The sequence below is a fragment of the Sinocyclocheilus anshuiensis genome, unplaced genomic scaffold (genome assembly GCF_001515605.1).
Source record: "Sinocyclocheilus anshuiensis isolate Anshui unplaced genomic scaffold, SAMN03320099.WGS_v1.1 scaffold209, whole genome shotgun sequence".
Lineage (NCBI taxonomy): Eukaryota > Metazoa > Chordata > Actinopteri > Cypriniformes > Cyprinidae > Sinocyclocheilus > Sinocyclocheilus anshuiensis.
In genome coordinates, this window is record NW_015540880.1 from 439,375 (window position 1) to 452,868 (window position 13,494).

Genomic DNA, 13,494 nt, shown 5'->3' on the forward strand with positions numbered 1-13,494 from the left:
CAACTCGCCCCAGAACATATCCACACCAGCACTGCCATTGATTCCTGCTCCCTGACTCCTCAGCGTTTAGGAGTTACATTTTGTTTGGGTGGGCCTTTTACATTTGGACGTCTCTCGCGTGCTGGCTTCTAGCACGTCACCGCTGGCCAAATCACTTGTCTGGGACTGTCGGATGAATTTCCAAATTCATCTCTCGAGAGATTTTAATACATTTCCCTGCTTGTTAAATCACACATATTATTTATGCTTTGAGCCAAGTGTGCGTTTGGAAAATGAAAATGAAATTAACTAATGTAAATTCTCATATCAAACATCAATCAATGAGCATTCGCTCGCGAGAGGATTTATTATTCAACTAAATTAAATGTTTTATGTGGTGTGATGACGTTGAAAAATGTAAAATGTATAAAACTGAAAAATTGCATTAAGGAAACTATCCCTGCAGAATCACAGCCAGAAAATCACACATATTATTTATGCTTTGAGCCAAGTGTGGGTTTGGAAAATGAAAATGAAATTAACTAATGTAAATTCTCATATCAAACATCAATCAATGAGCATTCGCTCGCGAGAGGATTTATTATTCAACTAAATTAAATGTTTTATGTGGTGTGATGACGTTGAAAAATGTAAAATGTATAAAACTGAAAAATTGCATTAAGGAAACTATCCCTGCAGAATCACAGCCAGCCGGCCGTCCCCTCGAGTCCAGATTTTGACAGAATCCAGATAAAAACTGCACCCTCTGCTGTTGGGTATATTGCAACTTCACTCCATTCTCCTACAATAAATATGAAGATTACAGATTTAATTACAGACATTGTTTCAGATCATCTCTAAATCACAGATTTTTTTAATTGTTTTTTATTACTATTATTTTTATTTTTTTCTTCTGCATTTCTCAAATTCAATAATGGATTGTTTTATGAAAAATTATGAGGTCAGTCGCTTCAATGTGACCTTGCTTTATAATACTGTGATAACACAGGACACCAGACGAAAAAAAATAAATAATTATAAATTCCTTCCCCTAAATCTGTCTCTGGATTAAGAGATGAATGAGGAGGAATAATTATGCTTTAATTATTCACGTTTCTCCAAGGCATTTTTCAGACATCCTAAAGCTTGTGTCCTCACAATCTTTCTCCCTTCCCCTCTCTCCAGTTCTTGTTCACTATACCGCGACCATTTTTTACAGCCCCAGACATTCCCCTTAAATACTACCATATGCAAATCATGTGCATGCAATTTGCATATTTAAGTATTTAACTCCGCATATTTATTGGATTTGGAAGCCTGGCTGATCATTGATTTATCCGCCCCTGGCAATCATATTTCCATATTTGTACGATTTTAATGACGGTGATAATTCAAGGATGCACAGAGTATATGTTTTGTACGATATGTTTAATTATGTCCTCAAAGCATCATCACTTCGGCTGGCTGATGAAGAAGAAGGGAGAACTGAAGCAAAGAGGGAGAAGTTATCAGAAATATGAATCCCTGAAAAACAGCCGTTCCCGTCGCCCGCCTCAACTCCATTGAGAGGACAGCAGATAGAAAAGGGGAGATTGCTGTAATTGCTTTGCGGCCACAAGCTCCTAACCACGAAAAATTAAGGTCAAAAACTGAAATAATTTATAGCAATGAAGCTTCAAGATGAAAGCACGTTTGGAGAGATGGAGAGAGAAACGGAGAAAGAGAGCCTGCTAACCTTTGTACATAAACATGTGATTAAGTGTGACACTACTTCACGACAAATTCAATCACCGTTTGAGAGAGAGGCAGAACCTGGCCCTCTTCTCTCCAACGGGGAAACTTTCTCTGCCACATCCCTTTATACAGGGTGTCACTATTTATAGGTTCTGACTAGCGTTCGGCCAGTTGGCTACATCAAGCAGCAGAGAAATGTGCCATATTGAATAGACTCTGTGAAGAGATCACATCGTCATTTTGTCAGTAACCAAGCTAATTCATTTGATTATTTTACTTGCACACATTTTGTTATGAAACATAGGAATAAAATGGATCTGATTTTACATTTACATTTACTCCTCATAAAAGTTTTCAATCACTTCGCATGCAAACATACCTTTCTTTTCCTTGGCTGTAATATTAAACAGTATTTGGCAATTTAATGTATCTGATATGTAATAAAATGCAATTAGATGTATGCAAATTTCTGAAACGTATGCATAATTAATGATATCTACATAAAATGTCACTCATTGGCTAGGTGTTCGCTCATTACACTAATTCATTTTAATAGATCCACAGAGGGTGGGGCAAAAATCAGTCATAGTCCTTATAATGTCACTGTAGCCACCGATTTTACATTTCATTAAAACTCAAACCCCAATCAAAACAGAATATTTTTGAATATTTTGTCTAATAAAAAGGCAAGAATCAGACTGAACAAAAATGACTGGAATATTATGAGATAATTATGTTTCATTAAAACACATATTACAAAATATTAGCAATAATATACAAATACTAATATAGACAATGAATATAACTCTATATTATAACATGTAAAAACATAAAACATATATTTTTAAGTATATATATATATATATATACACTGTATAAAAATGATTTTTCAAAGTTTATTGGCGTACATTTTATAAGTAAAGGCTATTTAGGTTCTTCTACATTTAATTTATTGTGTTAAAATGTGTTACAAAATTATTAACTACAACAGTCACATATAATTTTTTTTTTTTAAACGATTAACCACAATAGTCCAAAATATTTATTATTTATTTTAAACAATAATCCCATTTTAAGTCTGTTTTCCAGGGCAGTTTTTTCTCATGCCCTTGCCATCTGTAGAGTTATCAGACCTAATGTTTACTTGCTTCTATTATTCCCCAACACATAATGATTTGAATAGGCCCTTGTGTGTTCCTTATCAGATCTGGCTGGTGGGTGGGTGTGTGTGTGTGTGTGTGTGCGTGTGCGTGTGCGTGTGCGTGCTGTAGGATGCTATCAAATGCCTTCTCAGGGTAAAACAGTAGCAGGTCTTTGCATATAAAGAACAGATATAGAATTTTAAAAAATGTAGAAATTATTATTTGGCTTTAATCCTGATGATAAAAAATAACAAATATTTAACAAGCTCAAAAAATTGTATGAAGTATGGAAATAAAAATGTTATATTATTTAAAAGATTAAAAATGTGATTTTAAAAAAGCTGTTTTAATTACTGCATTTGTTTTTGTAAAACACAAAAATGCAGAAATCACCGTTTCAGTTCACAAACTTCAAAAATTTATTTTAAAAACATCGGTAATAAACAGCAATGTGTGACCCATCTCCACACCATTTCACAGAGCTTTACACAAATACGCAAATATGAACACAAGCGGAAGCACAGATGTTCCAAAGCAAGATAGCGACCAAATGTCAGTCTATTTCAAGATCACCTGGACAGTATTTGCAAAGAAAAAGGACAGCTGGCTAAAAGATGCAAGGCTTCAAACTTCACACATCACACAGACACACCTCACAGATCTGGCACCCTCATTATCATCAGTGCTTGATAATTGCAGCTGTGCTGCTCTCACAGTTTAAGTCTTCTTTTAATTAAGGTGTTCTATAAGGGGAGTTCCTATTACATGTGCTTTGTCCTTGCCGTAATTGCCCTCCCGACACACCATTCTCCTCTGTCTTTCTTTTTTCCCTCCTCCTCTCACTTCAACTTGCAAGGTCCCTGGACACAATGCCACGGGGCACCCCTGGGACCTCACCATCACCTAGCCTCAGCCTGACCCAAGGGATCCAATGCAAAAAAAAAACACAGTGTGTGTAAATGATTTCTCCCGAGCTGTGCACCATCAACACTTGAGTTAATATGCTAAATGAGGAAAAAAATAAATAAATGAAGCCGATCAAACATCCTTTTTTCATTTTTGTTGAACCATCCGGGTGAAATTCTGGCACTGACATTCAAATCAAATTAGTGTACTTTGCCGATGACGCCATACACTGTTAAATCCATTCAAAGATCCAGCTCTTCCTTTTGCATGGAAAAGAAAGCTAAACGCCATCTACTGTCCAAAACCACCCAAACAAGCCCACAGCATCAACATCTCTATCAAAGCCGCCTTAATTGGGAAATAATTGCAAATTTTAAAGGGGACAATTTCATCTCCTTGCCTTATCATTTATTTCAGTTTCTTGTTCTGTCCTGACACACAGAAAGAAGGGGGGAAAACTTCAATTAGCTGCATTCTTGAAAGATGTTCTTTGCCTTAATGTTTCGAGCAAAGAACTTAAATTCATGTAAATAACGAGTCTCAATTAAAAAAAAGGAAAGACAAGCCTTGGCCAATTATCCCGGCCCGCGGAGTCTCTTGGGTTGAGCGAGCAGTGGAACTCTGCTGGCTGAGTGCTACACATTAGCTCATTGGCTTTTGAACACACAATAAGCAGAAAGCCCTCAAGTCATTAGTAGGGAGCTCTCCATTTCCCTTCTTCACTGTTACTCTAAATGTGTTGGGCAGCATTTGAAACCGAACACACAGAGGACTGTGGCAATTAAATGTTTCTTTTCAAAAAAAAAATGATGATGAATAAGAGCCTTTAGTATATCTTTTTAGTACTGGGTGGCGTATTAAGAATAGTCAATATGTAGAATAGTCAAATCAAGTCATTGTGTTATCAAGTTGATTGATAATTGAAAATATATATTTAAAATTATATGAAATTAATCATTTAAAAAAAAAGTGTAAACAAATTATAGCATTGAACACATTATTACTATTATTAATATTGTCGTTAACAATACAATAATTATAATGTATGTAGCAATTTAATAATCATCATCATCATCATCATATGTGATGATAATAATAATAATTGTAATAATAATAATAATAATGTATTTAATAATTTATCCAAGTAGTACTTCATTTAATAATTATACAATAATGAAGAATATGCCTGGGAACAAAAATAGCATAAAATCACATATATGATACAGGAGGCTGAAAGGGGCGTATTTCTGGATTCATATTTAATATTCATCTTTAACAAACTCAAGTCTATCAAAATACATGCACAAAGCTGAACGTAGTATGCATCTGCATTGAACACAAACTGTCTAGCGATAATATATGTATAAATTTTTTAAATGCAGCTTATTTATTGTATTGTATTGTGGTGGTGTCCTCTGTTTTTGTAAATGCAATGAGAGATCATGAATAAGAAGTCAATTGCATAAATGATACAAAAAAGGGGGATATGTCAGCTTCAGCAGCTAACATGCATGTTCTTACTGTTTGCAATCAAATCAAAGTCTTGCATGCTTGTTTACTTCTGTTACCAGATGAAGAGCAGAGTTAACGTTGTGGCAGCGTTATAAAATCTGCATCTTTCCGAGTTCATATTCGCAGCAATACACACTCTTCCCATTTTTCTTTTTCCATTCTCCTCTGCCGTACCCATTTTCTCTGCGTTTTATCTTTTACGCTGTTTATCTTGTGAATTCCCTCACATATTTCCTCCTCACCTCCTTGCATCTTTCTATCTCTATTCCCCGGTAGCCTCTGAAGTGAATGCACAAATTATATCCCTCCACCTTTTTACTCTGCACTAAATCTTTACTTTTCTCCACTTTGCTGAGCTTGAATATTTCATTCCCCCCATCAAATATGCATCCCATTAATTAAGTGAAATTACTCCCGACTGCCAAATATTCGCTGCCGATGACTGTCAACACAAGATGCACGGCTTTGAACTTCTAATGACACGGCCTCACTTTCAGCTGAGTTACAGCCTTCAGAAAGCATCCGCGGGCATGCGATCAACGCCCTTCCTCGATGCCAAAGCCAGGAATTAAGTACCGGTTTCTTTTTCCTCCAGCTTTTCAACAAGCTGCACAATGGATGACACGCGCACACTTGACAAGCAAGAACTTCCATTTTAATTATATACCTTTTCCTCATCTTTTAATTGCTGTTGTTAATCAGTCATTAACTTCTCCCACCCCCCTCCCCAGCAAAAATCCTAAATCTCCCGCACAACGTCTCGCAGCTCAATAAATTCCCGCGCGCCCCTCCCCGCGCCGGCTCTAACGTGTAATTTCATTTATTTTTAAAACTGTCATTTTTCCAAACAGACGTATTTGTTATTTGTTCCAAAGGGCTTGACAGTAAGGGGATTTTAATCATAACTTGCATTAAATTATCAGTCTCCGGATCTGTCAAGAGGATAAATTCAAGACGACGTTAAAGACGCAGCTATTGAGTAATTGTGTTCTGGGCAACACTAATATTACCACTGACTGATTCCAAACAATGGTGATTGAGCTATAGGGCTATTTGCCTTTCACCCTCCCTCGATAATTCCAACCTGTCCGAAAAGCCAAAGGACTCGATATGAGTACAGATACAGGGGTGACAATGGGCCTATTTGTCTCTCCTCCCTCTGAAAAGAAACAGATGTTTCTGGAGGAACTGACTTCTGGAGTAACATGAGCCAAAGCTAAAAAAAAGGAAAGACAAGCCTTGGCCAATTATCCCGGCCCGCGGAGTCTCTTGGGTTGAGCGAGCAGTGGAACTCTGCTGGCTGAGTGCTACACATTAGCTCATTGGCTTTTGAACACACAATAAGCAGAAAGCCCTCAAGTCATTAGTAGGGAGCTCTCCATTTCCCTTCTTCACTGTTACTCTAAATGTGTTGGGCAGCATTTGAAACCGAACACACAGAGGACTGTGGCAATTAAATGTTTCTTTTCAAAAAAAAAATGATGATGAATAAGAGCCTTTAGTATATCTTTTTAGTACTGGGTGGCGTATTAAGAATAGTCAATATGTAGAATAGTCAAATCAAGTCATTGTGTTATCAAGTTGATTGATAATTGAAAATATATATTTAAAATTATATGAAATTAATCATTTAAAAAAAAAGTGTAAACAAATTATAGCATTGAACACATTATTACTATTATTAATATTGTCGTTAACAATACAATAATTATAATGTATGTAGCAATTTAATAATCATCATCATCATCATCATATGTGATGATAATAATAATAATAGTAATAATAATAATAATAATGTATTTAATAATTTATCCAAGTAGTACTTCATTTAATAATTATACAATAATGAAGAATATGCCTGGGAACAAAAATAGCATAAAATCACATATATGATACAGGAGGCTGAAAGGGGCGTATTTCTGGATTCATATTTAATATTCATCTTTAACAAACTCAAGTCTATCAAAATACATGCACAAAGCTGAACGTAGTATGCATCTGCATTGAACACAAACTGTCTAGCGATAATATATGTATAAATTTTTTAAATGCAGCTTATTTATTGTATTGTATTGTGGTGGTGTCCTCTGTTTTTGTAAATGCAATGAGAGATCATGAATAAGAAGTCAATTGCATAAATGATACAAAAAAGGGGGATATGTCAGCTTCAGCAGCTAACATGCATGTTCTTACTGTTTGCAATCAAATCAAAGTCTTGCATGCTTGTTTACTTCTGTTACCAGATGAAGAGCAGAGTTAACGTTGTGGCAGCGTTATAAAATCTGCATCTTTCCGAGTTCATATTCGCAGCAATACACACTCTTCCCATTTTTCTTTTTCCATTCTCCTCTGCCGTACCCATTTTCTCTGCGTTTTATCTTTTACGCTGTTTATCTTGTGAATTCCCTCACATATTTCCTCCTCACCTTCTTGCATCTTTCTATCTCTATTCCCCGGTAGCCTCTGAAGTGAATGCACAAATTATATCCCTCCACCTTTTTACTCTGCACTAAATCTTTACTTTTCTCCACTTTGCTGAGCTTGAATATTTCATTCCCCCCATCAAATATGCATCCCATTAATTAAGTGAAATTACTCCCGACTGCCAAATATTCGCTGCCGATGACTGTCAACACAAGATGCACGGCTTTGAACTTCTAATGACACGGCCTCACTTTCAGCTGAGTTACAGCCTTCAGAAAGCATCCGCGGGCATGCGATCAACGCCCTTCCTCGATGCCAAAGCCAGGAATTAAGTACCGGTTTCTTTTTCCTCCAGCTTTTCAACAAGCTGCACAATGGATGACACGCGCACACTTGACAAGCAAGAACTTCCATTTTAATTATATACCTTTTCCTCATCTTTTAATTGCTGTTGTTAATCAGTCATTAACTTCTCCAACCCCCCCCCCAAGCACGCATCCTAAATCTCCCGCGCAACGTCTCGCAGCTCAATAAATTCCCGCGCACCCCTCCCTGCGCCGGCTCTAACGTGTAATTTCATTTATTTTTAAAACTGTCATTTTTCCAAACAGAGGTATTTGTTATTTGTTCCAAAGGGCTTGACAGTAAGGGGATTTTAATCATAACTTGCATTAAATTATCAGTCTCCGGATCTGTCAAGAGGATAAATTCAAGATGACGTTAAAGACGCCGCTATTGAGTAATTGTGTTCTGGGCAACACTAATATTACCACTGACTGATTCCAAACAATGGTGATTGAGCTATAGGGCTATTTGCCTTTCACCCTCCCTCGATAATTCCAACCTGTCCGAAAAGCCAAAGGACTCGATATGAGTACAGATACAGGGGTGACAATGGGCCTATTTGTCTCTCCTCCCTCTGAAAAGAAACAGATGTTTCTGGAGGAACTGACTTCTGGAGTAACATGAGCCAAAGCGGTACTTTAAACGGGGTGGGAGTGGCGAGCTGATATGATATGACAGACAGGGCCGAGATGGCTTGACAACAACAGGAAGGACTCCGAAAAACATCTCAGTACGCCGCGCTGGGGAGATCGAGGACCCCCTGCGACAAAGCAACAAATGAACTTTTAACGACTTAACATACATAACAGTCATAACAGAAAGCCGTGGCATATTTACAAAGACCTGTAAAACTGATATCCTTTTTAACATCACGCCGCTTCTTAATATTGTTATTCAACCCATACGCATCACAGTATAGTGCTAACCAATAATTACAATCTATGAGCTGGCGGCACGGCCATGACAACAGTACTTAAGTCTTATTAATACAGGGTGTCTGTTCTGGCCCTTGTGGCAGATTGCGAGAAGTAACTTCTGCCTATGTTGTGAAAGAATATGAATAATACGCTACAAATAATTAGCGGCTCTAGGAAACCAAAACTAAAATTTATTATTCGTTTATCCGTCATATATGGATTATCTGCACTCAGGTTGCGAAAGATCAAGTATTTCTTTATTAAAAGCCACTACAAAGTTCTACAAATGTAAAGACTCGTGTCACGCATTTTTTACATTTTGTCATCGGCTGCTTGGCATATTGAAGAATCTGGTTGTTGGGTCCAGGGTGCGAGCAGGGAGGGCTGAGAAACCCCTGAGAAACAGATACGTGGCGTCTAGGCAAATTATAACCTCATCTGTTTTGCCTAATGAATTATGCAAAAAAGGGGACCTGGCTTGGGCCTGGCTAAAAGTAAATATTTAATATTCATCCTCGCAGTCTGAAATTACAAAACACTTTGCATGGCTAAATGTTTCTCCACCCCGGCGAAATTGCCCATTTTGTCCAATTTGGATATGCGTCTGAAGACGCTGATTTGGATATATCGAGCTTTTAAAGCCGCCCGCTTGGTGAGACTCTTTTTGTTGTACATTAACCACAAATAAATGGCTTTCACAATTATAGTTTTAAATAATGCAATGGCTCATGTTCAGTCCTAAGCAGGATTCCAATGAGCTTTCTAATGCACGTAATGATTAAGTGTAATTCAAATACCAACTGTGTTGTTCAAAATCTGACAGGCAATAATTTGCTCTATTATATTGTGCCATTTAATTGCCTGCTACCGACAACCTCTGACGTGCCATGAAGCAATGATTTACAATTACTCCAGCAGTAAAGATCAGGGGATGACAATATAATCATCTATACAGAGATCCCTTCTCATCTGCCACAACTAGTGAGGCAAGTAAAAATAGTTTGGAGCTTGTAGTTTTAACACCACTCTATTTGAGGATTAGAAGATATTACGGCTGTGGAGGACATTTAACAATAGCAATTGTGTTAAGAGCTGGCTGCGGCGGGATGAGGCGAGTCAAGATGTCGGTTTGCTGTCAGGGACAGGCCTCACGCGCCAGCGGAGGGACATTATTGTTGGGGGTAAAGCGTTACTGATGTCGGAGTTTAATCTAAATGAGGAAACGCCAAGTGGAAGATCAAGCAACAGACTTGAGAGAGTTTCCCCATCCATCCTCTTATGAACTCCGTAAGACTTTATTACCATATAAATGATAAAGGATAACGTAAGAAAAAAAAATTCAATAATTGCGCTTCTCTACATTGCTTGTCTGATGTAAATGTTTCTAAAAGACAAAATAAGCAAATCGACGGCTTCCAACAAAGTTAAGTATCCTGGCCTAATTTGAGTGTGGAATTATGGAAAACAAGTTTACTCCATATTAAACCGATGTTTCACAGCATTTAAGGAGCTGATACATAATTTAGCGCTTACAAAAACGAGCACAGCATGTCGGGGGGGGGCAGGTGGGGGGGTCCTTAGAGGGAAGGCAAGGCTGCTGAGGGCACTGCCTGTTTAAAAATGATGGAGGAGAACAGGGGATTCTCATTAAGTGGCTTCACTCCACCCCGAGCAGCAGACACTAGAGAGAATGCAGACAACATCACAGGCTCGTGTTTCCCCATTAAATATGAAGGATTGTGCAATATGTGCAGGCAGGCAGTTTGCCGGGGTCAGCCATCGCACACTTTCTGCTGTTTCTGCAGGTCATGTCATGATGACCGACTTTACCCCACTTTCAATCAGTTCCTTGTGTTTTAGGAGATGGGGCAGGAAAATAATAACATGAGGCAGGGGGACTTTTAATGAGGACAAATTAGACTTGGGCAGCAGAGAGCTGCGAGGGACGAGAAGTTTCATTACATGACCTACATGGAGAGAGCGTTTTTCAAACGCAGCAAACTCATTGACGGGACGATCGGCCTTGATTTCAACTTCGCTTCCGGTTGGAACTGAGCAAAACTACTAAGCAAAAGTGTCTCCGCCACGTGCCAACATCATTGAGCGGGCACAAAACGTATCTAGACACTTTTGGACACTTCAAATGTTGAAATGTTTTCAAATTGACTGTTTTGGCAATGACTTTTAAAGGAGAGGTCTACTGCTATTTAATGCATTCTGACTTATTTACACTGCTAAAGAGTTGGATTCTCATACTAAATATGACCAAAGTTTCAAAAAACGAGTTGGGCGTATGACGGAGTATTTCTGTGCCAAAAACACACTTTCCGGGTTCGTATACGTTTCTGAAAGTTTTTTTCGAGTATGGCCCTGTATGGACATATTCCACAAAAACAACCAGAAAATGTCCTTGTTTTAAAACTTTTTCATTAAAATAAATACCACTTGGTTTAATAAATTCTTATATAATGCAAAGACAACAATACATTTTTGAGTGTAACTTAAAGGTACTTTAAAAGTCGTTGACTTTCTTCTTCCAGCTCAACACAAAAGAGGATATTTAGAAAAATTCTTCAACTGTTTTTGTCCATTCAGTTAAGGTGGATTGACATTGGACCCCATGACTTTCAATGTGTGAACAAATAGGCACTTTTTTCAATATATATTATTTTGTGTTTTACAGAAGAATAAAGTAAGTCACGCTTCTGGTCACAGCTAAGGTTAAACATAAACATACAACATCATTCGTGCTTTGACAAATCACAGATCCCGAATCAGTCGCCCATCTCTTAATCGCAGTGAACCGAAAGCTGAAACCGATCCCAAAGCGGGTCGTCGAAGTGCAGCACCGCGATCGCTCACCAGCACTACTTGACATGGCTTTTACTTTGATCTCCCCTGTCTCCCATTCATTGGCTGCTGACTTCACTGACTCCAATCTGACCCAGATAAAGACTCTGACCTTTCCGACCAACTCCATTACATGCAGCTGTACTGGGTACAAGCTCTGAAACGACTGCGGTTTAAATGTGGCCATTACTGGTGCCGGTGTCTGCAAAGATTTCATTGTCACAGCCCGGCAAAGGGAAGATGGCCACACAAAATGACTCTTGACCTTCATTTACATTCGTTAATCAAATGTCACACAGAGTCTGCGTGTTATCAGCGAGTCCGTGTCTATCTCCTGAGATGATTTGTGTTTTCAAACAGGTAAATAGAAGGGTTTGCTTCGCTACCTGACTAAAGGGTAATCGTGGAGTAAAATTCAGCAGTGTTTTCCCACTTTGGAATGATTCTGAGAGCAAGATGCAGGTGAGATGAGATTTATTCAGACCATTAGGAGAAAAACAAGATTGAATCTAATTATAAACCTTATAAACCACACCACCAGAATGAGAATCTGCAAAAAAACGTCTCGAATAAAGTGACCAGTGCCATTTTGTCATATATAAATAACACAGAAGCTCACCAACGGATTCGTTCCAATAGAATAAGCATGTCGTGAACAGCACAGCTAATGACCTGAGTGGTACATTTCGCATTCTAATTCATTCAGCACCTAATTGTGAGTGGACACCACAGATAGCCGCCCTCTCTCTCCTCATCTCTCCCCAGACTGCAGAGAAGCCCGGCTCAGAAAGGTCAAAATGGCCGACATTAATCAGATCGCCATAACCACAACCCCTCCCCGCCATCGTTACTGTGCTAATCACTCTGGGTTTGGTTGCAGAGAGGTTTTCTCCTAATTATTGTCATTAATAAATCAGACGAGTCAGGCTGTCGGGATGAAAGAGAGGCTGTCCCTGCTTGCCATCCATCAGAGAGGCAGAGTGCAGGAGAGTCCAGTCATTAAGAAGCCTTTGAGACACATGGCCACATCAGGGACTCAGACAATAACATGCCTAACTTTTTCATCAACCTGTGGCTTCCGCAACCAACCAGGAGACGATGATTCCGGAAAATCATCAGTCTTGTACAAAGGAGCGAGTTATAATAAGAGAGGAATGATGCAGAAAGCAGGGCGCTGTGGGATTTCACGAAAGCAGCTGTCTGTGTACATACGTAGAGACCGTGGCATCCAAAAGTCTGGGAAAATATGGGATTTTTTCCCACTTAAAATTGGAAATAAGTCAAGTTTAAGTATTTTGAAACCGTTCAAACAAAGTTATGACGTAACTAATTCAAACACTAAACAAATACGTAAATGGAACCACAGATCATGCTGAATAACATGAGAAAAATTTACATTTTAAATAACTGTTTTCTTAATTAAAAAAAAAAAATTCACATACAGCAGAATCATTTTCACTGATAGACTCGGAGATTTTGAACCCCTTTAATTCATACTAAATGTTTTAAATAAACCTTTTGCTATCTATTAACACTTTAATAGTTTTATTATTGTGAAAAATAACAAAATGTATATGAAATAACATTAAAATAATGTTACGTTCGCTCTAGCTGATATATCATTTGCAAATATCAGAATGGATGCTAATGCATTTGAAATAATTAAAATTTTGAATAATTTGATC

General features: G+C 38.0%; 1 protein-coding gene across 2 annotated transcripts in view; it reads right to left on the bottom strand.

Moving 5' to 3' along the window:
• Positions 1 to 613: 613 nt before the first annotated feature.
• LOC107688323 (cytosolic non-specific dipeptidase-like) overlaps positions 614 to 13,494 on the bottom strand; it is a 27,518-nt gene continuing 14,637 nt past the window's right edge. For both annotated transcript variants that reach the window (XM_016485953.1, XM_016485951.1), the window contains one exon: positions 614 to 781. In XM_016485953.1, coding sequence (XP_016341439.1) covers positions 769 to 781 — 13 coding nt within the window. In that variant the 3' untranslated portion in view covers positions 614 to 768. The remainder of the gene's footprint in view (positions 782 to 13,494) is intronic.